The sequence below is a fragment of the Pelodiscus sinensis genome, chromosome 3 (assembly GCF_052426305.1).
Source record: "Pelodiscus sinensis isolate ZL-2025 chromosome 3, ASM5242630v1, whole genome shotgun sequence".
NCBI classification, from domain to species: domain Eukaryota; kingdom Metazoa; phylum Chordata; order Testudines; family Trionychidae; genus Pelodiscus; species Pelodiscus sinensis.
Genome location: NC_143054.1, coordinates 99,352,397 through 99,379,688, shown reverse-complemented (window position 1 = coordinate 99,379,688; position 27,292 = coordinate 99,352,397). Strand labels below are relative to the sequence as shown.

General features: G+C 38.9%; 1 protein-coding gene across 13 annotated transcripts in view; it reads left to right on the top strand.

Annotated features, from left to right (window-relative positions):
- MAP7 (microtubule associated protein 7) overlaps positions 1 to 27,292 on the top strand; it is a 193,305-nt gene that overhangs the window by 137,030 nt on the left and 28,983 nt on the right. For 5 of the 13 annotated variants that reach the window (XM_089777269.1, XM_089777268.1, XM_075924252.2 and 2 more), the window contains 5 exons: positions 2,792 to 2,955; positions 6,950 to 7,067; positions 11,356 to 11,466; positions 21,273 to 21,386; positions 25,479 to 25,621. In XM_089777269.1, the coding sequence (XP_089633395.1) occupies positions 2,792 to 2,955; positions 6,950 to 7,067; positions 11,356 to 11,466; positions 21,273 to 21,386; positions 25,479 to 25,621 (650 nt within the window). The remainder of the gene's footprint in view (positions 1 to 2,791; positions 2,956 to 6,949; positions 7,068 to 11,355; positions 11,467 to 21,272; positions 21,387 to 25,478; positions 25,622 to 27,292) is intronic. The other 8 variants (XM_089777271.1, XM_089777270.1, XM_089777277.1 and 5 more) reach the window with 3 other exon arrangements.

Sequence of the window (27,292 nt, the reverse complement as noted above, 5' to 3'; positions counted from 1 at the left end):
GAGAATCCTTATAAGAATGACCATGGGGTGGGGGTTCTGCCATGAGTTTTGTCTATCTTCTAAGCATTTGCACATTGTGTTGTTTAAATACCCTATCCCTAGGGGTAGAGGCAAGTGCTAGGGGTGTTGCTAGAAGGGGAAATGGGAATCCTCTATATTTACCCAGCAGTGGCCTGAAAGCATATACAGTAGTGGAGGCTTTACAGTTTACACCAATACTTGAGCAGATTTTTTTTTTCAGACTCTAGTTCCCAGAAAACAAATCTTAAAAGCTCAAATCTCTCATTCTCCCTACAAATCATAGCTGGCCAGAGCCAGCATCTGTTTTCTTACTACAAGGTCCATAAACAAAGTTTCTTCAGACAGTCTAGTTATCTACCTAAAATCACACAGGGACAAGGGGACATACTACTCCTGTTTCACTTTGAAAGGACAAATATCAATTACTTTCTGCATCCCTGTAGGATTCTTTTTCCTCTTCACCAAAGCTACATTTATATAGTTTAATATGTACTTTAGTGGAAACATCTAGATAAGCATGTCCAAGGACAAACTTCTTTTTCTTATGATCCTCAGTTTCTCTGTGAAAATGAGCATGAAAGGAGAGACACATTCATATTCACACAGGATAACAGATTATTGCCACTATGACTAATTGACAGAAAGGCACCAAGTAAAATACTGGAGACATTGGCAGGTTTTTTCCCCCATTAGCTTTCTTGACGTTCCAGAAGTACTTACTTTCAAGAATACCAACGTCAAGTCCTCTCTCAGTCAATGCACATTTTGGCACAAAGGATGAGCCATTTGATCTGGGAACCCAGAGAAAGTCTTTTGTTAGTGCACTGCTTGTTTGATAAGGTCAAGGCTCAGCTTCTTGGGAGCTTGTCTTTAAATGGTGATTGAATGAAAGCCAACATATATACTGTATAAAGAGAGGGAACCTTCAAATGGGACTTGTACTTCTAAGTCCTTTCGATGCTTTTAAAAATCTTTGCCATGCGCCAAAGAGAATGGGGGCTTAAATCAGGTAGGTTTCCACTTGGTATGTGCCAAAGCTTTGAAACAATGATGAAAATGATCCAGCAGGGTGCAGATTTTGAATCATGGTATTACTGAAGTTCTTTAGTTTATTCAAGCATTACAGAACAAGTGAATGGATTTTCTTTCTTTCTGTCTTTATTTCTTCAATCAGTGAATGAAAGAAAGAAATTAATACCAAAAGCAAAGGGGTGCTGTACTGAGGGAGAAATCAAAATCCTTATTTTGTAGAGATTGCGATCTAAATTAGTCACAATACAGTCATATAGCAATGCATGAAAAGAAAAGATTCCAGCTTCTTTCTTTATTGGAAAGCAAGAGAAATTCAAGGTTTGTAATAAATAAAGATCAAATCATTTATTTTGGTTTTGTATATAGTTCCATAAACTCCAGTTCCCTTTTGGAATAAGGATTGGGAACTCCTTCTGTCTTCCTTCAGACCATTTCTCAAGACCCATTTCTTCTATGACATTAGTAAGTAATTAGCCAACTAATTAAGGATCAGTTGAGAGGGGCAATAAGGACTAGTTGATGTCTATTTGTTTATGTATATAAAATATAAACGTGTATAATGCTTTGATCATATATAATACCTTTACCAGCTTAGATTGTAAATGCTGTGTAGCCTGGAACTGTCATCATAAACATTTGTACAGCACAACTTAAATTCACAGATTTTGAGGCCAGGCAGGGCCATTATGATCTTCTAGTCTGATTTCCTGCATAACCATGGCACAAAAATAAGAGAGACAGTGGAAGTCTGTGACTCTGAAATGAAGGGTAGCAGATTCACTAGACAATAAGGGGTTACAAGAAGTGATTTAAAGACCGAGGACATATATGCAATGTTGTATTTCTGTTCTTAAAAGACAACATTAAAAACAAAGAATTGGGTCAGAGGAAGACAAAAAGAGCATTAAAATAGAAAAAGTGACTTAAAATTGCATCATGGTGGTGGTCTCTCTTGTCATCTGCCAGCCCTGTAAACACAACCTGACTTCTGAGGGCCGAGGCAAGTTACTTTTTCCTTGTGTGTCCTCCCCAGTAATCACAGTTATGCAGGCCCACGTTTGCCTTTAGTGACACTGGTAAAACCTACAATCTCCAAATTATGCACAGACACCAATGTATCCATATTGCCTTCAGCAGGTTTGGGGAAGTGTGAAGTGTACATAATTTAGTCATTATTCTGTTGAGTAGAGAAGTAATACTACATATTGTTTTTCAATAATCAACTTTCAGAGTAAAATCACACTAATCTGAGTAGCTAGCAAAATATGGCTTAGAAAAAGAAGCAATAGGCATAGACAGCAAAGTGGTCTGAGATGTGCTCCAAAGCAGAATTGTCCCTTTTATGGTTTCACGTTTGCAACTTAATGCAGCTGAGCATTTTTTCCTGCCACAAGACCCAGTGTGGAGCCATTGCCTCCAAGTGAGGGGGACAAGATAAATATTAATTCAGGAATTTTAAAAGGGCATGAAATAATTTGCATAGGTCAGTTTTTCTGAGACTATATTTTCATTATTTCTACTTCTAATGTTGATATTATACAGTAATTAAAGCAAGCGCACACCAGGTTATTGGTGTGTATATGTATATTTGATTTTTAAAAAGATCGTAAATTCACCCAATCTGAGGTAACCTAGGCTGAGACTGTCTACACTACAGAGTTTTTTCCAGGATATCAGAGGTGTGTTGCAATTGTAAATGGTATAATATGTTTACATTTTATGTCTACTTTTCTTTTAGCTGCAAGAGAGTCAATCTGGTTAGAAAGAGAAGAGAAAGCACGGCAGCATTACGAAAAACACCTAGAGGAGCGCAAAAAGAAGTTAGAAGAACAGAGACTAAAAGAAGAGAGAAGGCGAGCTGCAGTAGAGGAAAAACGAAAGCAGAGACTAGAAGAGGACAAGGTAAGAGGACATTCCATAAAGTCTTTAAGGTAACTTGCTCTCCACTAGATGATGTAGCAACGAATTGGCTACTATGCCATTTAAAAATTAGCAACAGGGTTTGAATGCGAGTCAAGGTCAACGTAGGGTACTTTGCAAAAGGACAGTGTGATGTGTTGGATTACAAAGACTGTCACCCTGTGTGCTGCTCTTACCACTGAGCCTGCCTGCCTACCTACCTACCCTTTGGGTACCCTACAACCCTGTTCTGCTGGGCAAGATGCTCTGGTTTCTCCCAACCAAGACACAGAGCTGAAGTAACAGCCACCCAGCAGAGTAACACAGATCCTGATAAGAGCTTTGGAAGGCCTCAGCTATAAGGACTTGATAGCATTTAGGAGCCCAGCCCTCAAAAGAGACCAAACCCCCAAATAAATCTCTCTTGCTCTGTATAAAAATTTTAAACAGAGAAAGCTCATAAGTTCTCCCTCTTTATCAATGAAAGAGATACGCAGCTGTGGCTCGCTGCCCCCCCCCCCCCCCCCGTAACAATTATTTATGCTGGACTTGATATAAACAAAAGTGTTTTCATTAAGTATAAAAATAGGATTCAAGTGAAAACAGACAGATCAAAGTAAGTTCTAATCTAAAATAAACAAAACACACCCATCTAAGCCTAATATGTTAAGAAAAATAGTTACAAATCGTATTTTTCACCCTAGTTCTTATTTCGGGTAAAATCCACTAAGTCAGAACTGATCTTCTCTCTGTCTTGGGTCTAACAGCTCTTTGTGTATCCTCGTAGAGTGGTGGGAGGCTGTTTCAAAAGCCAGCTGAAGACCATCATTGATTGCTTCCCATCTCTTGAATAGAACTTCCCCAAACCGGGAAGTCTTTGTTCCATTCTCCTATTCCCAATGGAAAAATACCAAATTCAAGATGGATTCCAGCACCAGGTGGCATGGTCACATGTCTTTGTATGACCAACAGCAGTTTAGGCTTACAGGAAAAACTAAACCATTTAGAGATCATTGTCTTGAGGACTGGGCCACTAAGTTCCTTAAGTACCATTAATGGCTTTCACTAGAAGACTTAGAATTAATAAAACCAGTTTCCACTTAATATTTCTGACTTCATGTACAAGAGTGATACACTCACATAAATAGCATATACACATTAAAGGGATCATAGGTTCTTGAATGATGGGTTATGTGCCCTGTTTTGCATAGTGCATATCTGAGTTATGTATATTAAGAACATAAGAACGGCCATACTGGGTCCATCTAGGCCAGTATCCTGTTTGCCAATAGTGGCTAATACCAGATGCCCCAGAGCGAGAGGAACGCCACAAATAATCATCACGTGATCCCTCTCCTGTCATCCATTTCCAGATAAACGGAGGCTAGGAACACCATTCCTACTCATCCTGGCTAATAGCCATTGATGGACCTATTCTCCATGAATCTATCTAGCTCTTTTGAAGTCCTAGTCTTCACAACATCCTCTGGCAAGGAGTTCCAGATGTTGACTGTGCACTGAGTGAAGAAAAACTTCCTTTTCTCTGTTTTAAACCTGCTGCCTATTAATTTTATTTGGTGACCCCTCATTCTTATATTGTGGGAACAAGTAAATAACTTTTCCTTATTCACTTTTTCCATACCAGTCATAATTTTATAGATCTCTGTCATCTCCCCCTTGGTTTCATCTTTTCTGAGATGAAAAGTCCAAGTCTTTTTAATCTCTCTTCATATGGGACCCGTTCCAAATCATTTTGTCTCCCTTTTCTGAACCTTTTCCAATGCCAATATATCTTTTTTGAGATGAGACAACTACATCTGTACACACTATTCAAGATGTGGATGTACAACAGTTTTATATGGAGGCAATAAAATATTCTCTGTCTTATTCTCTGTCCTTTTTTTAATGATTTTAACATTCTATTTGTGTTTTTGACTGCCACTGCACATTGAGTGGATGTTTTCAGAGAACTATCCACAGTGACTCCAAGATCTGTTTCTTGAGTAGTCGCAGCTAAATTAGTCTCCATCATATTTTATGTATAGTTGGGATTATTTTTGCCAGTGTGCATTACTTTACATTTATCAACGTTAAATTTCATTTGGCATTTTGTTGCCTATTAACTTAGTTTTGTGAGATCTTTTTGAAGCTCTTCACAGTCTGCTTTGGTCTTCTCTATCTTGAGCAGTTTGGTATCATCTGCAAATTTTGACACCTGTTTACCGCTTTCATCAGATCATTTATAAATAGGTTGAATAGGATTGGTCCCAGGACAGACTCTTGAGGAACCCTACTAGTTACATCTCTCCACTGTAAAAACTTACCATTTATTCTTACCCTTTGTTTCCTGTCTTTTAACAAGTTATCGATCCATGAGAGGCCCTTTCCTCTTATCCCACGACAACTTACTTTACTTAAGAGCCTTTGGAGGCTTCTCAAAAGCTTTCTGGAAATCTAAGTGTATTATATCCACTGGATTTCCCCTTGTCCACATTTTCGTTGACCCCATCAAAGAACTCTAGTAGATTAGTAAGGCATGATTTCCCTTTACAGAAACCATGTTGATTTTCCCCCGGCAAGTTATGTTCATCTATGTGTCTGACAATTTTTTTCTTTACAAACTAAAGTGTTTCACCTAATTTGCCTGGTACTGATGTTAGACTTTCCAGTCTGTAATTGCTGGGATCACCTCTAAAGTTCCCTTTAAATATTGGTGCCACATTAGCTATCTTCCAGTCATTAGGTACAGAAGTTGATTTAAAAGATAGGTTACAAACCACAGCTAATAGTTCCGCAATTTCACATTTGAGATTTCTCAGAACTCTTGGGTGAATGCTATATGGTCCCATTGATTTGTTACTGTTAAGTTTATCAATTAGTTCCAAAACCTCTTCTAATGACATCTGTCTGGGACAATTCCTCAGATTCATATTTAAAAACCTATTTCCATAAAAAGATGGGGATGAAGCATCACAGAATATTTTTTTTTTAGCTTTTGAAACATTTTTTAGAGGTATCTGTATTGATAAAGCTTTTCATGAGTCCCTCTATAAAACTCATCTCCCTGATCCAATAAAACATGTTTTAAAATAGCAGGGCACAGTAGAGCTCAAACTGAGATGATAATGAAAATTTTAAAACCTGTAGAAAAATTGTTTGGTACCTGTATTATTGATTGTAATTGCTAACTATTCAGTGTTAAATACTAAGTGACTAATTCAGACACTGTCAGGAATGTGCAAGTGCACGGTAAGTGTAGATTTAATAATAAATTTGCTTCGCTTAACTGCATGATAGTAGCTACTTGCAGTGTGATCTTGGGCAAATCAGCTCTCCTGTCTGCTTCCCCTCCCACCTTTTGCTTCTCCATGTAGACAAGTGTGTTTACTGCAATCAGAGGTGTGATTGCAGCTCCAATAGGTGTTCCTGAGCTCTCTTTTTATCTAGCTAGAATGAGTAAAGGTAGCAGAGAAGATGCAGCAGCACAGGCTGTACAAACCAGTCTAGAGGCTTGCGTTGCCTGACAACCCTCGGGGTTCGTGCCACCACCTCTTTGCTGCTATTTTTAGCTGCGTGATCTAGACTAAAGCTAGTGGAAATGTGCCTACCCGAGCTGCAGTGAAACCTTCAGCTGCAGCGTAGACATTAGCTTCTATTGTAAGAAATTCAGGACAGGGACTCTGTCTCATGTACAGTGCACAAGAAGGTCCCCATTTCAGTTATGAGCTACTGTACTACAAATAATAGGTGCTTTGTTATTGGTCTCAAGTAGACCTATTTTCAGTTACATTTTTTTAATTACCAAAAAGCCTTGTTTGAAATTAGCTCAGTTCTTTGAGTGGAATTCTTACTAAGTGCTGCTTATCAATGTGCATTTGACTCCAGGATGGCCAGTACATTTTGTCCAGTCGAAAGTCAGTGTGCAGTACAGTGGGAATGTTGGTTAAAAACCCAACAGCATCCCCACATAGTCATACATTCTCCTGTTGTGATTAAGGAACGACATGAAGCTGTTGTACGCCGTACAATCGAAAGGAGCCAGAAGCCCAAACAAAAGCAAAACAGGTGGTCCTGGGGAGGAGTACTTCATAGCAGCAGCAGCATTAATAATACAGGTAAAGGGGGAAGCCCCATTTTTCATGCAAGTTCCCTGTCTGTATCGTGTACTTTGTGCCCACAAAAAGAAGGGTGATGCAGTGTTCATTAGTCTAAGTTCTTTATTCCTGGATTCTGTTCGTTTGTTTGTTTGAAGATGGGCATGTTTATTAAGTTTCTGCTTGACTAAGAAGGAGCAAGGGGAAATTCAACTAAAGCTTAAACATAATTAAGTAATTGACTAATCCTGTAACTCCATCTATATTTACAAGTGCTCACTTCTGCTTCGCTAGTGTTTGTGTGCATTTATGTGTGTGTGTGTGTATGCATGTGCTGTGACACTAATCCAGTGTAAATTGCTCTATGGACATGTTAGGTATCAGGACAGCAACAAAAATTATTTTAAGAATTTCTGGTGGACATAATAAAAAACAAATTTTAAGCTAAAAATACAAATAGGAAGGGAAACAGCTCTTTGAAACCTGCTTTATTATTTTTATTATTCTAGTTGGCAAAACATGTACAGTAAACTTCCGATAATCTGGCACCTTTAGGACCCAGGGGGTACCGGATTATCAAATATGCCGGACTATCAGAAGAGGGGGCTATGAGGGGTCTGGAGTGGAGTGGGGGGATACGCCCTTCGGCTCTGCGGGACCAACCCGGCAGCACCCCAGCTACTCTGCCCTGGGCTTCTGGGAGTCAGCTGCTGGTCAGTTTCAGCAGTGGCTGAATCGGGGAAGCTGGGGGCAGAGCAGCTCCAATTGTCCGGCTGCCCAAAGCACTTCTGGGTTCCAGATAGTGCCGGACCATTGGATGCCGGACCACTGGAGTTTTACTGTACATAGGAATAAACAGAAATTCTGTGCTTTGTGTTAACCAACATTCTCGAACAAATTAATATGGGTTTATTGGTTTGAGTGGATATTTTCTCCACTTCCTTCAGGAGAAATTGGAAGCAGGCAAATGTAAAGTGTAACAAGATATAGGTTGAAGATCTAGCCCATAATTATCACTCTAACAGAAATTGCATTATTGATTAATAACATATATGTGGCCTGTTAAGGTACACCTCAGACTGAAGAAGAGAATTCAGATGTGTCCTTGATAAATTCTTAACCAGAAATAGACCAGAAATCAGTGTCTATATATTAGAAATCTATGTTCCCTTCATACATACATTTCAATAAGTATTACAATCTTTTATCAAGAAGAAAATAATGTGTTTACCATGCTGATCACTGAATAAGGGCAAGAAACATTTGTAATACATGTATTTTATTGTACTGTAAAATTCAGTAAACTGTTATTTTTCCATAAAATGTTTCACTTCTTGCTTTGCTTATCTTTGTGTGACTCATTTGCTTTTTATTTTTCTTTATTTTGAAAAATCATTTGTCTTGCATTCTGTCTCTAGGTTATTTTGTTGAATCATCATTCACCTTTCTCGATTTAGCATGCCTGGAGCACCACTTCAGATCTCTGGGTGGTGCTAGAAAACGTGGTACATAAATCACTGTGGTTTGTTGATTCCTTCATGTGTAGCTAGCTTTTCAAGAAATAGGACTAGTAACTACTTGATGACCTTTAAACCAACATCACTTAGACACAGTGCATGCTTAATAGAATACAACATAGATTAGAACAGTTGTTAGCCCCTAGTGTTTTTTTTAAGTACAGAGAAGTATTACTGGCTGACTTAAAGGATTTGGCACAGTTCACTAAACTACTGTATGCAGAATACTGTATACAGTATATTGCATTGTGTTGTTTTGGATTACATTTAATAAAGAATATTAACCAATTAAAAACTGTCTTCTCGAATTCAATGGAGAACATATTTTGAGCTTTGTTTTACTTTTGCATAGGGTATGTGACACACAATTATTTGTCTGTTTTGGTCAAATAATGTTTTAAAATGTATTAACACAGACATAGCCAACATATGGTGCTTGGCCTATTCTGTGTTGGCAAGTTTTGTATGCAACTGACATTCACACAAAATTCTTCCGAGGCAATGGCATCCATTGAAAAATAATCTTCATGGACTGCACGGCTGAATGAGGCTGGATGGCAGGACTGATTTAAGAGAGACTTTCTCGAGAAGATGCTCTTTTTGCTGCTGTTTCTCATCTCCACAATGCTGCTCACACTTCCTTTACCCATTCTGTGACAACTGCATGTGTACCCGGTTGGTGCAATGGCATACACATGTGTTCTCACATGACCAGAACAAGCTCTGATGCTTAGTTCTCCACGCGCTTACTCACACAGATCGCTGCTGGAGAGCAGCTAAGGAACATAAGGATTGCCTTACCGGATCAGACCCAGCTCCCATTAAATCCAGTACCCGCTGTCTCCAACATTGACTAGTAACAATTGTTTTGGAGGAAAGTGCAAGAAATGTGAGATAATCTACCCCGCCCTCCCCCCCCCCCATGAAGTTTTCATCCTATTCCTAATGGTTAGAGAGTGTCTTAAACTCTGAACAGTAAAGTTTTTATCATTTCCAGCACCCTGTTGGTTAGCTTTAACCATTCCAATTCTGGATGTTCTTGTTATCCATGTGAACATCTAGTCCCTCTTTGAAGCCTGCTGAGATTAGGCAAAGCAAAAGATAAAACCAATTGCTCTGTGGCAGTGGATGAAAAATCAAATAAAAACCACCAACCTTTTTTCTTTCATTCCTATCCTGTATACTCTACCACTGGAATGAGAAACTCTTCTATTCTATTAATGATCAGTAGAGTTTTTAACCCAAAGCCAATTTGTATATGTGGGTGGTAACATGCGTAACAAATGTTGATGTGCTCAGTATAATGAAAGCCTTAAGCAATCATTGTCTGAGAGAATGTCCTCTTTAATATTTTCAAGGTTATTTAGACATATAGATTGTGATTCAACAGAGCAATTAAGAACATGTCAAACACTCCTGGACTTCAACTGGAAATCATTATGTGCTAAGGCCTATATTTTTAAAGGTACTTAGGCATTATCACACTCAGCATTGTAACGCCTAACTGATTTTGGAGGCTGTCTCATTTTCAGAAGGGGTTTAGGAACTTAAGAGCCTAAATTCCATTCTCTGTCAATAGAGAGACAAGGTCAGTGAAGTAACATATTTTATTGGAGAAATTTCTGTTGGTGTGAGAAACAAACTGTTGAGCTATAAGGAGCTCTTTCTCAGGTTAGTGTAGTTGAAAAGCTTCTCTCACACCAACAGAAGTTAGTCCAATAAATGTCAGTTTCCCAAACAAAAATCTAAAGAGATTTAGTTTATGCACTCATTTCCCAAAAAAATATTTTGGAGGAGAGAATATTTTTACATTGCTTTTTCCCCCCCTCGTAGTTCCTCATTTTCTTCTGCTGTTGCCAGCCTCTTCAGACTGTGCACAATCTCTTTTTCAGTGCTCTTGAAATATCTATCATATTCTTAGTTGGATGGAAATGCTGATTTTGCATCATTTGAACAGGAAAGTGATGAAGTATGATACTACAGTTTGAAAACCACAACTCATAGAAAGGCAAAATAAAGCCCTTTGGAGTCACATACAAAGTATATGCATCGCAATTATTTTTTAGTCTTCTACACATTTATTTTCTTTGTCTGTTAAATCTCATGCGGTTTTGGACTGACAAGCTTTGTCGTCTTATAGTGCAGACAGAAAAATCACTCTCTGATATGGAGTATACTACCTATTCAGAATCCTTTGGCTTTTAGCCTTATCTTTGAATTGCTCTTCTGCCCACCCTCATTTGTCTTCTGTGCCTTGCTTTCTTTCTCCTCTACTTGATCTTCCATTGTTATGATTCCAATATTGATCTCCTGGTTCACAAACAGTATCCTTCTAAATATCATGTGTAATTCAAGTGATGCTAAGGACTTCTTTCTTCATAACATGCTCTTGAAAAGAGGGACTAGAGCGTTAACCATGATACTGATGCTATGTAATTTTCCATTTCATCTGAGCCTACAGCAAAACCTATTCACAAGCGCAGTGAAGTGAACATTAAAATTTCATCTTATTAGCTGTCCGTTCAGCTCTTCCATTTGAAACCTTGGAGCACAGCTTAATTGAATGAAAAACGTCCAGGGTATCAGTTTATTTACCTGCAATTTAAATTAAATAGTAATGTGCCAAATCTTTAAGTCACCTATAAAATGTCCACTAAGAAGTCCTTTCTGTTTTTAAAGTTCTAGTGATAGAGCAGAAATTATTAGTCCCCTTTTTCTCTTTCTGTTGGTGTTCTAGGAAGTTGCATTATTGCATGCGGGCTGTCAAATAGCATTATCTCCATTTGTTTTAGATCCAGACAGGCGGTCTGTTTCAACAATGAACCTTTCGAAACATGTTGATCCAGTCATTAACAAGCGGCTCTCCTCCTCATCTGCAACATTACTAAATTCTTCAGACAGAGGTACAGTTTAAAGAAAGAGAGAGAAGTGTTCTTTATTGAGTCATTGTTTTTAACAATCCTCTGCAGATACAGTAAGCATTTTTAGTCGTTTTCTGCACATTATTTAAATAGGAATGAAAAGACTTCAAATGATTGAAAGAAGTTAAATGATTGAACATTCTCTTTTCAAGAAGAGCTCTATTTTTCAAAGATCAGAACTTGCCTGAATTATTTCATTTAACAAGTGATAAAAGCAGTGCTTCTGTCAGGTTTTTAGTAAATGATTGACAACTACAGAAACAACACATCTCTTCAAAGCGCATGTAACCATTTTATTTTTATACATTTATTTACATTGAGTCATGCTGCCTTTTTGCTTTTCATTTTTAATTTGGTTCCAATTCTCGAACTTCTGGAAACATGTTTCACAAAGCTTTTAAGTAGTTAATAAGCTCATATTGTGGATTTATTTAAAATTTAACTACGCAGTTAGATATTGCTCATACAGTGCCTGTTTGTTGATTTTCTATGTGCCTTTAGATTTAGAAGTTTGCTCTAGTGGAAGAAATGCTTTTTTCTGATATTTTCAGATCTGCACATCAGATTGACAGTCAGGCTTTTAATCAACAGCATAATCTGCAGTACTAAACTGTCAGACTTTGTAAGGCAAACTTTGTCTTAAATTAGTTTTACAAAGTAAGTTATTTTGATAACCTCGTGTGATAAGAAATGGATCGAGATTTTTGACAAGATGGACTATTAGGGACCATTTCCCCTTTCTCAGCAAAAGACAAAAGGGCTGTTCAGCGTTTCATCCCAAATCTGAATGTCCATATGTAAATGCAGAATATATATATAATGTTATATATATTTTTGCATATATAACCTGTTATCGCCTCAAACTGTTTGGAAAACTTCACTATCTGTATCTCTCTAACAAAATGTCCTGCACTAAGTGCATGCTTGTATGCATGTTTCCGTATATAATGTCTATTTATTTCTATATATATAATATTATACAACATAGTGACAAGATTTGAGGGCAGTGGCAGCACACTCTTGCCTATGGGATAAAATACTGAGGTTGCTGATTTTGGAGGAGTGGGTGGGGGAGAATACAACATAGTTTTCAGAAATTATGTAACTCCTGAACAGTTGTTTCTTCTGACAGCTATTGAAACCCAGTCAATATTAATTGTGTTGCCTTTTCAGATTTTTAGGATTTGCTGTTGCCATTCTTTATGAGTGATGGCTCCGTAATGAAGGGTGGTGTCAGGGACAAAAAAGCATGATAATGATGTGGAATATTGCCCACTGCGCCTGGGCTCACCCACTGGTTATATCAGTTTGTGGCTAATAGAGCATGTTAGTTTCAGTTTATCTACTTTTCAAGTCAGTCGTGCTAATATAGTCTTTTTAGTGGTGATTTTATAGTTAGTGCCACTAGTAGCCTGGGTAACAAGTCATCTGAAGAAGTGGGTTGTGCCTATGAAAGCTAATCATACCATCTACATGCTTTGTTAGTCTTTAAGGTGCTACTAGACCAGTGGTCACCAACCAGTAGATCTTGGGGCCTCTGACAGGGGATCCTGACTGGTCTGGCCAGGAATCTATCAAGTGCTGGCTCTTCAGTTGCCCCTCCACCCGCTGTCATGCTGCTCCTGCCCTCTGCCTTGGAGCTGCCCCCTGGGAGCCTCCTGCTTGCTCTGCAAAGTGTGGGAGGAAGAAGAGGGGAGGATGCTAATGTCAGGGTATCCCTCCTCCCCCACTTCTGTACCCTATCTCCACACAGAGAAGGGGATGGATGAAGCTTGGCAATGCAAATCTCACTCACACACTGTATATGTGTCTGTCATTCTCACAAACACACACTGCCCTTCCCTCTCATCTCCCGACCCAACATACACATACATGGGGGGTTGTTACTACTTTTACTGCTTGCAAAGTGTGTTGGTTTTGGTTTTTGACTGTCACCACCCTAACCTCCTCCTACACCCAACCTGCTGCCCCTGACATGAGCCCCCTTGCACCCAAACTCCTTCCCAGAGCTTGCACCTTGAAACCCCTCCTGGACCCCAATCCCCCACCCTGGGCTGAGTCCAGAGTCCCTCCCACACTCCAAACTCTTTGGCTCAAGACCAGAGCCTATACCCCAACCCCTACCCCAGCTTGGTGAAAGTGAGTGAGAATGGGGAAGGAAGGGGTATGGAGTGAGCAGGGTGAGGCCTTGGAGAAGGGGTGGAGTAGGGGCAGGGCCTCAAAGAAGGGGCCAGGAAGGAAGTGGGGCAAGGGTATTTGGGTTTGAGGTAGGTCTTACATTGCACTTAAATCGAAAAAGTGATCTTATGGTTAAAAAAGTTGGAGACCACTGTACTAAACTATTTGTTGTTTTTTAAGGATTTAATTGTGCATATATTTAGTACTTTTGCAAAAATTAGGACTAAGTGATGTTATCCTCATGAATAAATTATTAAAATACTAGAAGATTCATCCAGCAATGCTTGGTCCTTAACTCACATAAGTTTTGTTTTTCTCCATTTAAATCATTGCTCTGGGGTGGGGCTGGCATGAGGGGTTCAGTATGCAGGCTGCCCTGTTCTCAGCCCTCTCTCACCGCAGCAGCTTGGGGCCAGGTGAGAAGCACTTCTCCATGGCTGCTTCAGAGGACACAGCAGGGGGAAGAATGCATGTCCCCCAGCTGGGTGATAGACAGACAGACAAACTCTCTGAAATATATAGTAGATAGCTGTTCCTTTCTTCACCCTATCTTTGCTGACCCAGTGGGGTTCTAGCTGTCCCCGTCGCCATCCATGGCCTCTTGCTTGCCCCCCGTGATCATTTTGTAGTATAACATCCTCCTACCAGATCCCCTCCCTTTCCATTTTATGAGAAACAGTGAAATCCCAGGCACAGCCCATTATCCTGGCACAACCAAACCCTGACCCTGCTCTAAGTTATGATAAGAGGAAGCTGCATGCCAAATTTGTTGGTCCTAGCTTTCACCATTTAGGGAGAATTATTGAACAAACGGACTCACAGATGGACAGACAGACTGACTCACATTTCTAAAATGTATAGTAAAAAATGCAACAACAAACTGCAAAAAGTGAGTTTTCACAGGCGTTTCCAGACTTCTGACCGAGGTTTGTCAGCCCTTGAAAATACAGAGAACTGTACACAATCGTTACCATAATCCCTCACCCCCAGCATTTAACAACAGCTTCTGCCTAATGTTATCTTGGATAGGACTATTTCCTATGCTAAGTATAAGGTAATTCTGCAGTATCTCTGGTTCCACTGCATGTTGTTAGCAAGCAGCTGGTAAATGGTGACTTTCCATTTGGAACCAGCACAAGTACCAATTATTACTGTTTCTTCAGGATTTTCTTAAGACACATAGGTTTTAGGCCTCTTGTCTTTTTCTCAATGAACCTGATCAACAGGTGCCTGTACATATCTGTTTGTATGCTGTTGCTTCCCTATAGGCTTAGCATACAATACACTGCCTCCAGACAAGAAAGTGCTTCAAGGCTCTTGTTTGACTACCTAGACTCCTGGGAACCACAGATTTGAAATCTCTTCAGGGTTAACAAAGCCTTTCATCCTATCAGACTAGACTGAGTAACTTCCCATGCATGCAGTTTACTGCATAGGGTCCTCTGGATAAACCCCTAAATAGTGAGACACTGTGTGAACACTTAACAACCATAGCCATTTTCATTCGAATAGGACTTAGCCCTTGTGTCCTTAGCCAATACTAATGGATGTATTCAGAGGACAAGACAACATTGGCATGCTGTGTAAGACTCTTTAAAGCCATTTTTTAAAAGAGTTAGTGAATGCTCCACTAATGCCTGCTACCCAGAACATTGGCTACCCCATTACCTAGCTAAGCTCATAACTTTAGAGCCAAGGTATCCAAGGGTATGTCTACACTACCCTCCTAATTCGAAGTAGGAGGGTAATGTAGGCATACCGCACTTGCAAATGAAGCCCGGGATTTGAATTTCCAGGGCTTCATTTGCATGAAGCCAGCCGGCGTTATTTTTAAATGCCGGCAGTTCGAACCCCGTGCTGCGCAGCTACACGCGGCACGGAGTAGCTAGTTCAGATTAGGCTTCCTAATCCGAACTAGCTCTACTCCTCATGGAATGAGGAGTACAGCTAGTTCGGATTAGGAAGTCTAATCCGAACTAGCTACTCTGTGCCGCGTGTAGCCGTGTGGCACAGGGTTCGAACTGCCGGCATTTAAAAATGGCGCCGGCCGGCTTCATGCAAATGAAGCCCGGGAAATTCAAATCCCGGGCTTCATTTGCAAGTGCGGTATGCCTACATTACCCTCCTACTTCGAATTAGGAGGGTAGTGTAGACATACCCCAACATGCTAGCCACTAGCCACATGTGACTATTTGGCTGGTTGAGTGTGGCTAGTTAGCTATAGCTGCTTGAGAACTGGTTGGACACCACAGCTTTAGAGTTATAGAGTGGTCTCTCCAGTTAGCTCAAAAGAACTGTTCTGTGCTTGACTGTGCATTGGGAAGAAGCGGCTCCTTCTCATTTTCCTCAGTAAACCCATGCAAATTTTGCCCTTAGTATATGAGCATGCACTCCTATGCACAACACATAGAAATGAAGTCTAGTGCGGTTATCACAGATAACTTATATCTGCCATCAGAGACATGACTTCTGTTGAGTCGTATCTTTTAAATGGTTAAAGAACAGGGGACTTTTCAGTTCATACAAAGAAAAAGGTTTTCATTAATGGAAATTTCACTTTGTCCATAAAACATTTTTTAAATATTTTATTGATTCCCTTTCAAGTTCAGTATTATTGTGCGGCTTATTACAATTTTAAAACTAGTCTGGCAACTAAAATGTAATTTTCTTTGTTGTAGTAAAGGTTCAGCCATTTAAATTAGGGATGTGAAAGTGCAACCGTGTACACACAGTTAATCTATGAGCCTGGGCTCATCAGTTAACCTTCACAGTTACATGCAGGCTCCCAGTATGTGTGGGGAGTTGGCTTAAAAGCTGGCTCCCACACATACTGGCTCCCAGGGATCAGAGGCAGCAGTACAGGGGGAGAGGCTCTCCCCGCATGTGTAACCACTGAAATTTTCAGCGGTTACATGTTTACTTAAATGTATTTTAACATCCCTACTTTACATCCCTGCAAGTTACCATGAATAATTAGCAGAATTCAAACAATGGACTTGATACCAGAGGCACTTAAGAAAATGTGGTGATAGTGTTCTGCAAAGAAAATGTGGTTAACTAGATGTTATTTTAGGTTCTATAGGAGTTACAAATTCTTTGATTTGCAAGGCCAACATGGCACACACTGGCATATTTTTTCTCACTATCCTCTCTGAAATTGTTTTACTTCAAAATAAAAAGAACCCAACATGTCATTAAATCAAGGTGATTTAAACTACCAAGTAGAAAACCTTGATTTAAATAATTAATCAACTCTTTCTATGTATGCTTCAGTTATTTTCTAAATAAAGGTGCATTTTCATTGGCTGTTACAACCATTAAAACATGTTGATTAACAACAAAATAGGGTCTTTACACTAGATTAGGAGGCTCTTAAGAAAATTACGTCTTTTTGCTACCTAGGAAGATACATTGTAACTATAGATTTTTGTTTAAACAATTATGTAATTTAATAGTTTGATTCTTATTGTGCATTTTGGTATGTTAGAAATGGTGGATGATATATTGGTTATTTACTATGTAATTAATGTTTGTACGTGACTTGTGTATTAGAATAGTAACTGGAATTACATTAAACACACAAAATAGCATATCAAATGGATGTTTATTAAAACAACTTTAAATGTTTTGGATACATAAACCCCTAATTAAAATATGTTCCACATTTACATCTAAATGATTTATTAAACAGGAGAATTAATTGTAGTCAGTGAATTAAACTGATTGTTTCAGGTTAGCCTGGGAATATTTTCAAATGAGCCTAAGTGAAAATGGCTCCAGCTTAAATTCCAACTTGCCACCGTCTCTTGAAAAATGAGAACACAGTCTCCCAGCTTACTCAGGCTGGCCTAATGTGCTGTATTTATGAAGATTGATCTCGATAATTAGATATTTTCCCCCATTCAGTCTTTATACAGAAAAGTAGACTTTAACTCAAAGTCTTTGATAAAGGCTCACAGATTCAGCATATTTATATTTTATTTAAATGATTTAAGAGATTATAAATTTAGGCCTTAAAATATTTTATAAAAAAATCAGATTTCATTTGAAGCCGGTTTAATTTGTAAATGAATAAATAATACAATTTAAAAAATCAATTTAGATCTAAACAGCTCATTTAAATAAAAATCTTTAATTTTAAAATGGATTTAGATCCATCCTGAACTTATATTTGTCTTAAAATTCAAGAAAAATGTCTCATGCTGCTCTGGGGCCTGCTTTCTGCCTTTTTGAAGGTTTGGAGGTGGCAGTACAGGTTATCAGGTTTTCAATGACAGAAGTGGATAAATTTGAAAGATCTCTGCTTTAGAATTTCCCCTTGTTCCACCCATGAATAGGCATTTCTTCTTGTTTTCTTTGTTCCAAAACAGAGATGTTTTGAAACCTGCGAACTAAAAAGTTGCTTTGTGTTTTGCCTAAGAGGTGGCTAACCTTTGACTCCCCTCCCCAAAGGATGCATTGGCAACTTGCCAGAAGACCGGAACCCACACCCAGTTTTGCATAAAATTGAGTTGATTACATCCTCCTTCTCTTGTAATTTGGAGATGCAACCTTCGTAGATTTCAGGTCTGAACAGATAAAATATTTGATGTTATGCTGCTTCTTAGTGTCTGCATGATGTGCCTCAGGATTCATCACCAAATTTGGACTGCTGGTTGAATCATTAGCTTTACTAGCTTTGGGCCAGATACTGATGGGGAGTGTGAGTGAATCCTGATCCATGTCCCCTGTATTGTACTGTGTGCTGGAACCCATAGTATCCAAGAACTACATCTCTGCATGAAAGGAGGAGGTGGCTGCAGGCCTCTTGGCAACTCCATGAGCCACATTAGACCCAGAAACCATAGTTTAGTTAGCCATTCCAGTTAACATTTTTACCCTAATGGCCATTAAAGCATGTATTAAAAGTGAACTATAAGCTATTAATATTAATAATTTCAATGTAGTCTAAGATGCAAAGTGTAAGAAAGTTTTAATGTAGGTTTCTCGAGGAATTTTTAATGTAGGTTTCAGGGCCCACATTCCTATTTTTAAATAGCCACAGTATTTAAATAGAAAAAATGTCAGTCTGGTTTGCTCAGCCTTCTTTAATGCTGTCAGAAGCTGAGTAATACATTAAATGGGATTTTAAGACTTAATTTATCTTGAGAAACTCTATACAGCACTGCTTGCTTAAAATGAGAGGTTCATTTCTTCCTAGTGCCTACTTGTGACCAGATTAAAATAACTCCTCTTTTAAAACTTCATCACAAAGATTTTAAATAAAGGGAAACATGGTAGATTACAAATATCCTTCTGCTTGTTATGGTGTCGAGAGTTCAAACTTGTTGCTTGCCTTCCAAGCAGGTTCATTTAGGTAATTTCCCAGTAAGGGAGAGGAACTACCATTTTTTCCTGTGATGGCACAGTGTTAATTTGACTTGTACTTTTGATGGCGAACACAGGCAATGCTTGGTTGCTTTTGGCAAAAACATGTTCTGAAATGTTTGGGGTTGTGTATTTGCTGATAGATTAAATGGTGAGAGAGTTTTACACACAGTTCCAGAGTGCACTGAGAATAACTGTAAAAGGTTTTCATTACAACATGGCCTTATGAGTGAATGGGTGTGTTATGTCTTTTTATGTCTCAATATGTATGTAGCAGGACTGCCTTACCTGGTCTGGGCTCAGGCTAGCCACTGCCTCAGTTCCATGGGCCCATCCCCTCCTTAGCATCTCCACAGTGTGCAAGCATGATGACTTGTCTCCCCAGCCTAGGGAGGACTGATCCACTGCTCAGAGTCTTTCGAATCTTTCCTGCAGGGCTCAGTTTTATTAATTCAATCACAAGTCTACAATGTACCAGAAAACTCCCTACCAAAGCAGGCTGTCAGGATCCAGAGGCCTTTCACTCTGCTCCAGGGCCACCTTGCTGAAGCAATCTACCTTTCCATAGCCCCATCAACTGAATCTTTCTAGCCCTTATATTGAGAACAACTGACCCTTTCCCAGAAGAATCTGCTAATGAAACAGGGCTGGCGGCTCCCGGAACCTTAGCCTATAAAGGGGCGGACCACTCTGTTAGAGCATTTGTGCACATGTTCACCATGGATTCTTAGATCCCAGTCCGACAAATGCTTACTACCGACTGTAATGTTTATTTGTGTGTAGCTCTGTTGAGCTCAACAGGGCTGCATGCGGTAATAGTAATTACTATACCTGAAAGTAAGTCCTCATCAAGAGGAAGTCCTAATTTTGTGTCTAGTACTTGTTTGTCTGACCATGAGAGTATTCTTTGCATTGCTATAACAGTCTGTGGGATTTTGCTCAGATTTAATTATGGTGACAGTATTTCTTTAGCCTCAACCATTTCCTTCCTCAGACTTGTACTTTGCTAGCATGCAGTTAATCAAACTCAGTTTCTAAAGATTAAAAGACAGTGAACAAAATCCATGAGCTTGCTTAGTAGCTAAAATAATGGACACACTGAACGTAGGGGCGCAGAGGGGAAACAAAATGATTTTCTGCCCTTCGGTTTAATAATTATGTTCTATGGGTTTTTCTTCCTCGTTGTCAAGATGCAAGCTTAATGACAACTAGTGCACATTAATGGAGGCCTCTGGAGTATTTTGTGTAATCTGTGCAAGCCTGGAAAGAGCTTTTGCTGTCGTTCATTATGTAAGGGCACTTATGCAGACTGCCTGCTGTGTTTGAGACCTATATTTCTATAGCAGTGCCACTTTTGTGTTAGCAGAAATTAGGAGAGCAGCTTTGGATACAGGAAAAAAAAAAGTCAGTGCTGGGGGCAGCTAAGGGAATTAAACTCTCATGGGATAATATTTATTCTTAAGATCAGCCAAGCTTTGCATGTCACCTGGAGCGAAGTAGATTAAGAGGAGTTCAGGGTTTTAATTAATAATGTTAAACCTCTACATTTAAAAATATAACTTGGCCTCCAGTTTGTCTAGCAGTTGGTTACCATTTTAGAGACTAGGCCTAAAATGAATTCAAGTTTCAATCTTGTTCACTAATCCCAAATCCAAATTACAGTGAATGGATGTTTAAAGGCAATAAAACCTGACATTGCTTGCATTGTTAAGATTAATATGATTAATGTATGTCATCTCCAGTATATATGTAATAAATTCTGATGTGGCCATCACTGCAGCATCTGGGCTCTGCATACATATTAAAGGAAACATGATTTCCATTTGAGAGTGAAATGCTAGGAGCTAACCAAAAATCCCTTTGTGGGGGTTATGATAGTGCTAGCTAACAAACAACGCGCTTTTTCTAATGTGGTTGACAAGCTTCCAATTTTTGTTTAACTTGCATGTAATTAATCTGGCAATAGGAACAAAATATTAGAATTTAGTAGCAGTTCAGTATATTATGTCATCATAATAATTAAAAAAGTGCAAAGAGTAAATATTTAAAATTTACAGATGAAGGCAATAAAGTGGATTCAGACTAAAATATATAACATGTGACCTATGTGCTCGTAATCTCTGAATCCTAATTTGAAGATGCCCGTATACGTGTGGTGCAGTATGTTGAGGCATCTCCTGCAGTGTATGGTGGTTTATAGAAAGTGTCTGATTTAAAATCTTGCTTCTCTGGTGCATATTCAGCTCGCCGTCTGCAGCTCAGCCCATGGGAGAGCAGCATTGTTAGTAGACTGCTGATGCCCACACATTCGTACCTGGCCAGAAGTAAAAGCACAGCTGCCTTGTCTGGAGATGCAGGTAAACTTAAAAGGATGGACACCTAATGTTTTATCACAGCTGTTCCTTTCCCAAATTCTTTTATATGTTTGTTTTATATGTTTATGTTTATATGTTTGTTTATATATTCAGTAGCACTCCAGGTTTGTATAAAGTGAGCCAGAATGGCTCCTACAACAGCATAGGTGTTCTTGGTATGCCTTTCTTTTTCTCTCCTTCTCTCTTTTTCTTAGTCCATCTCCAGTATCTTTACCAGTTCAAGAAAGAAAATGCCATAGGACAGCAATGCAGCAAACAGGATAGCCCACTGTATGTTGCTAATGCTGCTGTGTACTGAGCCTGTTGCAAAAAAAGTTATTCTGACTATATAATACAAGTGACTTCATTTTTCAAACTATCTGCTTTATTTTGTGTTTTGAAGAAGAAAAAAGACTTTTATTGTGCAGTTAATATTCATGAAGAAATTCTTTTGGTTATAATCAACTTCTTTTCCTATGTGAAACTGTTGTTCTACTTCTCAAGTTAGGTCTCCAGTTTCAGTGATCTTCTAGCATCACTGAAGTACATGTGTAAGTATTTGCAGTAGTGGGGACTTAGTTATTAAAAAGTTCTCCGCAATCACAAAACAACTCTTTGCTATTCCACTGAGGGGCAGAAAATAACACAGAGAATATGGCAAAATCTCTCTGAGGTATCTTGAAAACTTCAAAACTAAGGAGAATGTCACACGCATGTTTAAAATAGGGTTGTGATGTATTATGGGGGACAAGAAGCAGGTCATTCTCTGAGGCTGTCTACACTACCAGGTTATTTCAAAATACATTATTTATATCTATAAACTGTTTTGAAATAAGCTTATTCCTCTTCACAAGCAGGAGTTATAATTTCGAAATAACAAGTCTCTTATTTTGAAAGATCAGGCTTGATGGTGTGGACACTTGCCCTTTTTATTGTGAAATAACTCCCTACTGTAGACATGGCCTGATGTATGTTAGGAAAGAAGTCGTTGCTCTGTTTACAGATTGTAGAGTTATTTTATGACCATACTATTTCATGGCATTTTAATACATTGGTAACATATTGTTACACTTCTTAAGTGTTTAAGTCCAGACAGGTTTTCTTTGCCCGCTCCTATAAATATGCCTTTATTTGAAATAAAGTATATTGAAGGTAAAGGGAAATACAGGACATGCAAGACTATTTTTCAAAGATACTTTAAATAATTCTCCTTGTTAATTAGGCTGCAATGCAGTTCCATGGGGATAGCTTTGTGGAGAAAGGAGACAGAAATGGGTTATATTCTACAAACAACAATTAGCCAGTGAGGGTCCTTTCCAAAGGTATCATGTTTTCAAAAACAAAGGCTGGTAAAATTAGTACTGAATATCATGAAACTATATGTTGCAGGTCAGAAATGGGAAATGAAGCCAGTGATAATAGTTGAGAAAGCAAAGCTCTTCACATTGAAAGCAAGTATTCTACTACAGCAGATGTGAAAATTTTTCAGTCTTCTGCTAAATAACAAATCCTAAACTGTATGGAAGATTGTCAGGTATTTTAGGCAGCATGAGTGGTTAATACACCAGGATATTCAGGATAATTCTCTGTTAATGCCATCTCTGTGCTAAATAGAACTGTACCACCCATTTAATAAAAAATTTGTATGCCCATCGTTTCACCATTTTGCCGTGTTATCACAATAACTGCATTACCCGAGTGCAGGGCATTTCCTGGAGATTAATGATCATCTGGTATTAACAGCCCCTGGCTGTGCCTTGAGCCATCAAATCATCTTAGCCTGTCATTAATCTCCAGGAAATTACCCTTCACCATTATTACTTAAAGATGAACTTCAGAGCAAAAATTACAATCAAGTTAAATACAGATTTCTCCTTTTAAAATTTTTACTAAGTTAGTTATTCAGAGCACTGAGCACAGAAGTAGGTTTTAACTAACCTTCTAAACAAAACAGTCTATAAAATCATCTTAGTACATCTTGATTCACTGAAGATACCCCGTAAAGCATCATCCAGTGCCATCATAGATATAATGAAGTACTCGACTTGCAATATTTACTTGTCAACTTGTTGCTATTGGGGATGGCGTTAGAGAATCAGGAAATAACAAGAAGTTTGATTCAAAGAGAGGAAAAATATGACTATTTGTAAAAGTTAGTTAAGACTTTTCTATGCTGATGTCTACTGTAGCTCATGAGGGGACATTCAACAAAGAAATATAATCTTAAGTGATAAAGGAAAGGTAGCTATATATTTACACAGTTTGGCCCTGTTTTCACTCTGAATTAAACCATATTGTCAAGAGAATAAGAGCAATGTACCATTTCCTTGAGATCCCTTGTAGTAGACATTGTCCTCTACATACAGCTAAGGAGACTTGCCATCCCAGATAATGATTTAATCAACATGGCAGAAACAGCTACTTATGATAGCTATAATATGTTTATTATTATAATGGGCAAAATAATTGACTGTGGATTATTAGAATTTCTTTAGACTGATTGTTTACCCTAAAGTATACTGATTATATTAGCAGTTTTTGAATGAGAAGTCCAGGCGCACATGTCTTACAGAAGGAACTTTTTAAAGTCCAATGGCTACTACAAATTGCACACAGCACGTATGTTTTATACTGTTGTTCATAAATATTTTTCATTGTCAATATTGATGTATTATGGCAAGGGTGGCCAAACCATGACACGCAAGCCTTATGCGGCTCTTGTGTAGCTAAAGTGAGGCTCCTCCTCTCCCACATCCCCATTGTCCACCTACGAGATTAGGTGAGGTGATTTCAGGGCTACTGCCCTGCTGCAGAGTGGTAGGGCTAGGGGCTTCTGCCAGAGATGACTGGTGCTTGCTCAGAGTGTGTGGAGGGGCGTGTTAAAGATTTCCTATCCTCGAAACAGGTTGAGTCATCCTTCCAGGTATGCCCCCCTTCCTCTCAGAAGCCCCTCCCTTCAGCTTCCAAATGTTAGTACCTTGTGAAGAGACAGCAGCAAAAAGTTGGAAGCTTCAGGGGGCATCAGCTTTGCAGAAGGGGGGCCTGGTGACACCATGAGACTAAGCAGGCCCTGCAAACTCTGGCAAAAATCAACGGGAGGGTGTGATTCCACCTTGTGTGTAGCTTCTGTCCAGCAGGGAAGTGGATGTCACACGTGTCAGGGCTTGGGGCTTCAGCAGGAGTAAAACTGAAGACCTGGCAGGTGCCGACTCCTGGTGCTGAAGCTGCCAGCCCTGGCAGGCATTCCTTGGCCCTTGCATTTTTGAGAATTATTGTATGTGATTTGGAGGGTCAGGGTAAGTTAGGCCACCCCTGCACTATGGTATATCCATGTTAATGATAGCATAAAAAGATACCTGTGTGTTATGCTACAAATCTGTTCTGCACTCTAGATAGGGTAGATGCATGCATTTATTTGGTGTCGGTTTCTGAAATCTTTGTAAGTGTCATCAGGAGATCACAAGTTCACAAGTTAAAATTAACACGTGATGTGACTTTGTCAATTTGCTGAGAAGGAATGTAATAATTTTGCTAGACTGCTGAACTATATGCTCTGTGTAGATGATAAAATGTTTTCGTCTTGGTATGTGTGTCTTTTCTTTCCAACTCCCTCTCCTGTCCCAACTAGTTACTGAAAACCTAATTTTAGTCTGATTTTGGGGGGGGGACCTGATTAAAAGGCATGTCAATGAATGTACTAAGCTAATCAATCTCAGGTCAGTAATTTTGTTTGTTACTTTACCAGAGCCATCACTTTAAAATAAAAGGCAATCTCACTATCTGATGTCCATTTGTTTTTGGACACATCCTCATCTTTGATAAAGATGAAGATTTCTATAATCTGGAATAATTTTTTTACTTTAAAATTTAAAGTTATATGAATTCCAAATGGAAATGTTCCAGTAGATATTTGGGCTAAGTGAATGAATATCAAGTGATGCTTCTGGTTTAATTTCTAAAAATGTTCTTTGTGTATTAATACCTTCTTCCTTTTTTCTCTTTGTCTTATTCTCTCTCATTCCGGTTTCCTGCTTTCTTTTATCATTCCTCCAATTTTATTCTGTTTTAAAAAAAATGAAAACAACCCATACGTAGTTATCCCCATTTGTCCTCGTTCAGCATCTTGCAGCCCTATCAGCCCTCTGTCCTACAAGGCCATGAACTATAGAAATCCAGCAGACCGAGCAAAATTATTTCTCACAGCAGCTGGACGTAGGAGGACCACGCCCTCAACAGGGGTAAGCATGCTAGTTGTATGAAGTGTAGCATCTGTAGCAGAGCCATATGGCATAAATTCACATTAGAACATAAGAAAAAAAATTGATAGTTTAGGAGAGTGGTAATGGAGTCTTTCACTTCTAGGTCACCAGTTAACATCATGCTAACTTGGTAATTATTTAACAGTAGTTTTTTGGGTTTTGTGATTTCAATTATTTTTAGTTCAGTTTCCTTAAAGGGCAAACATCAATCTCCCAATCAGCACCACTTCTGTTGATATTCTTCTTGTGTTGCGTGCAGTGTTATTGTAGCCGTGGGGGTCCTACAGTATTAGAGAGACAAGTTGGGTGAGGTAATCTTTTACTGCACTATCTTCTATTGGTGAGAGAGACCAGCTTTCGAATTACACAGAGCTCTCACTGACAGAGCTTGGCCCGATAAAAGATATTATTTTACCCACATGCTGATGATGGATGTCTCCAGGCCCTTGGCAATGAGAGGGGGGCTTGGCTCTGGGGCCCTCTGGAAGGCAGCCAGCTCTCAGCATCACCTGGACTGTGCTGTCTCTCCCCCAACCAGCCCTCAGAGCTGCCTGGACTGCACTCCATAGGGCTCCATTGGCAATTTTAAGGGCCCAAGAATCCAGATGCTGCTATGGTAGCAGCAGCCTGGCGCCCTGGGCCCTTTTAAATCACCAGGCATTGGGGTAACTGCCCCTTTTGCTCTCCCTCCATCGGCAGCCCTGCTCACCCACCTTCTCTCTCTAATTCTTGTAGGTAGTCTTAGCTAAGAGTAGTACAAAGTATAGAAACTGTGAGCTACTCTTTCAGCCTTCAAGATGGTTCCTTCAGATGGTTGCAGCATACACCAAGACTGTGAAGAAGCTTTGATTGCTACTGCCCTGTGCTAAATTTGTCGTGCAAATCGAGTATTTCAGTCTCCAAGGTTATGAGTCTGGCATTTTTTATCAGTTTTTTTCATTATATTTTTTTAATTAAAAAAGAAGAAGAAAGATTGGTTGTTTGGTGAAGAAGGCCATTTATGAATACTATTATTGGCAAAAAGAAGCTGTGAGCGAGCAGTTATTCCCCTTATGCTGTCTGTACAAATGGAGAAGCTGATAATTGTGATCAGATTTATTTTTAAAATGTGTTTAGAAAGTACATGGTATTTTTTTAAAATTTATTGAGAATAACAGATCTACTGACTCTTTCCATCTTCAGTGCTACTGGTGTCATTCTGCGGTTAAGGATATTTCACTAACAACCCAAAGCCTACATTTTTGTGCAACTTACAATTAATGGGCTCAAATGTTGTAAATCAGCATAACTTCATGAAAGTCAAGGGGGCTATGCCAATTTATACCACCTGAACATCAGTCCATTGATTTTTTTTTTTGATTTTTTTTATTTTTTATTTTAAAGGCAAGATGTCATGGTGCAAAGTATTTTTACTTGAGGCCATCATGTGCTAACGTTTTTTAAAAATAATTTTTCCATTAAAACCTTGTTAACACTAAGCTTTATTGCCCAAAGAATTTCAGAATTTATGGAGGTCAATAGGGAAAATATAAAGGGATTGCAGAAGGGGTTCTTGTTTCTTCAGCTTTCTTGTCCTGTATTTTATAAAAATCAGTTTAAGTTCATGGCTGAGATGAAACACTATTGACATCTTTTAACTAATCAAATTCC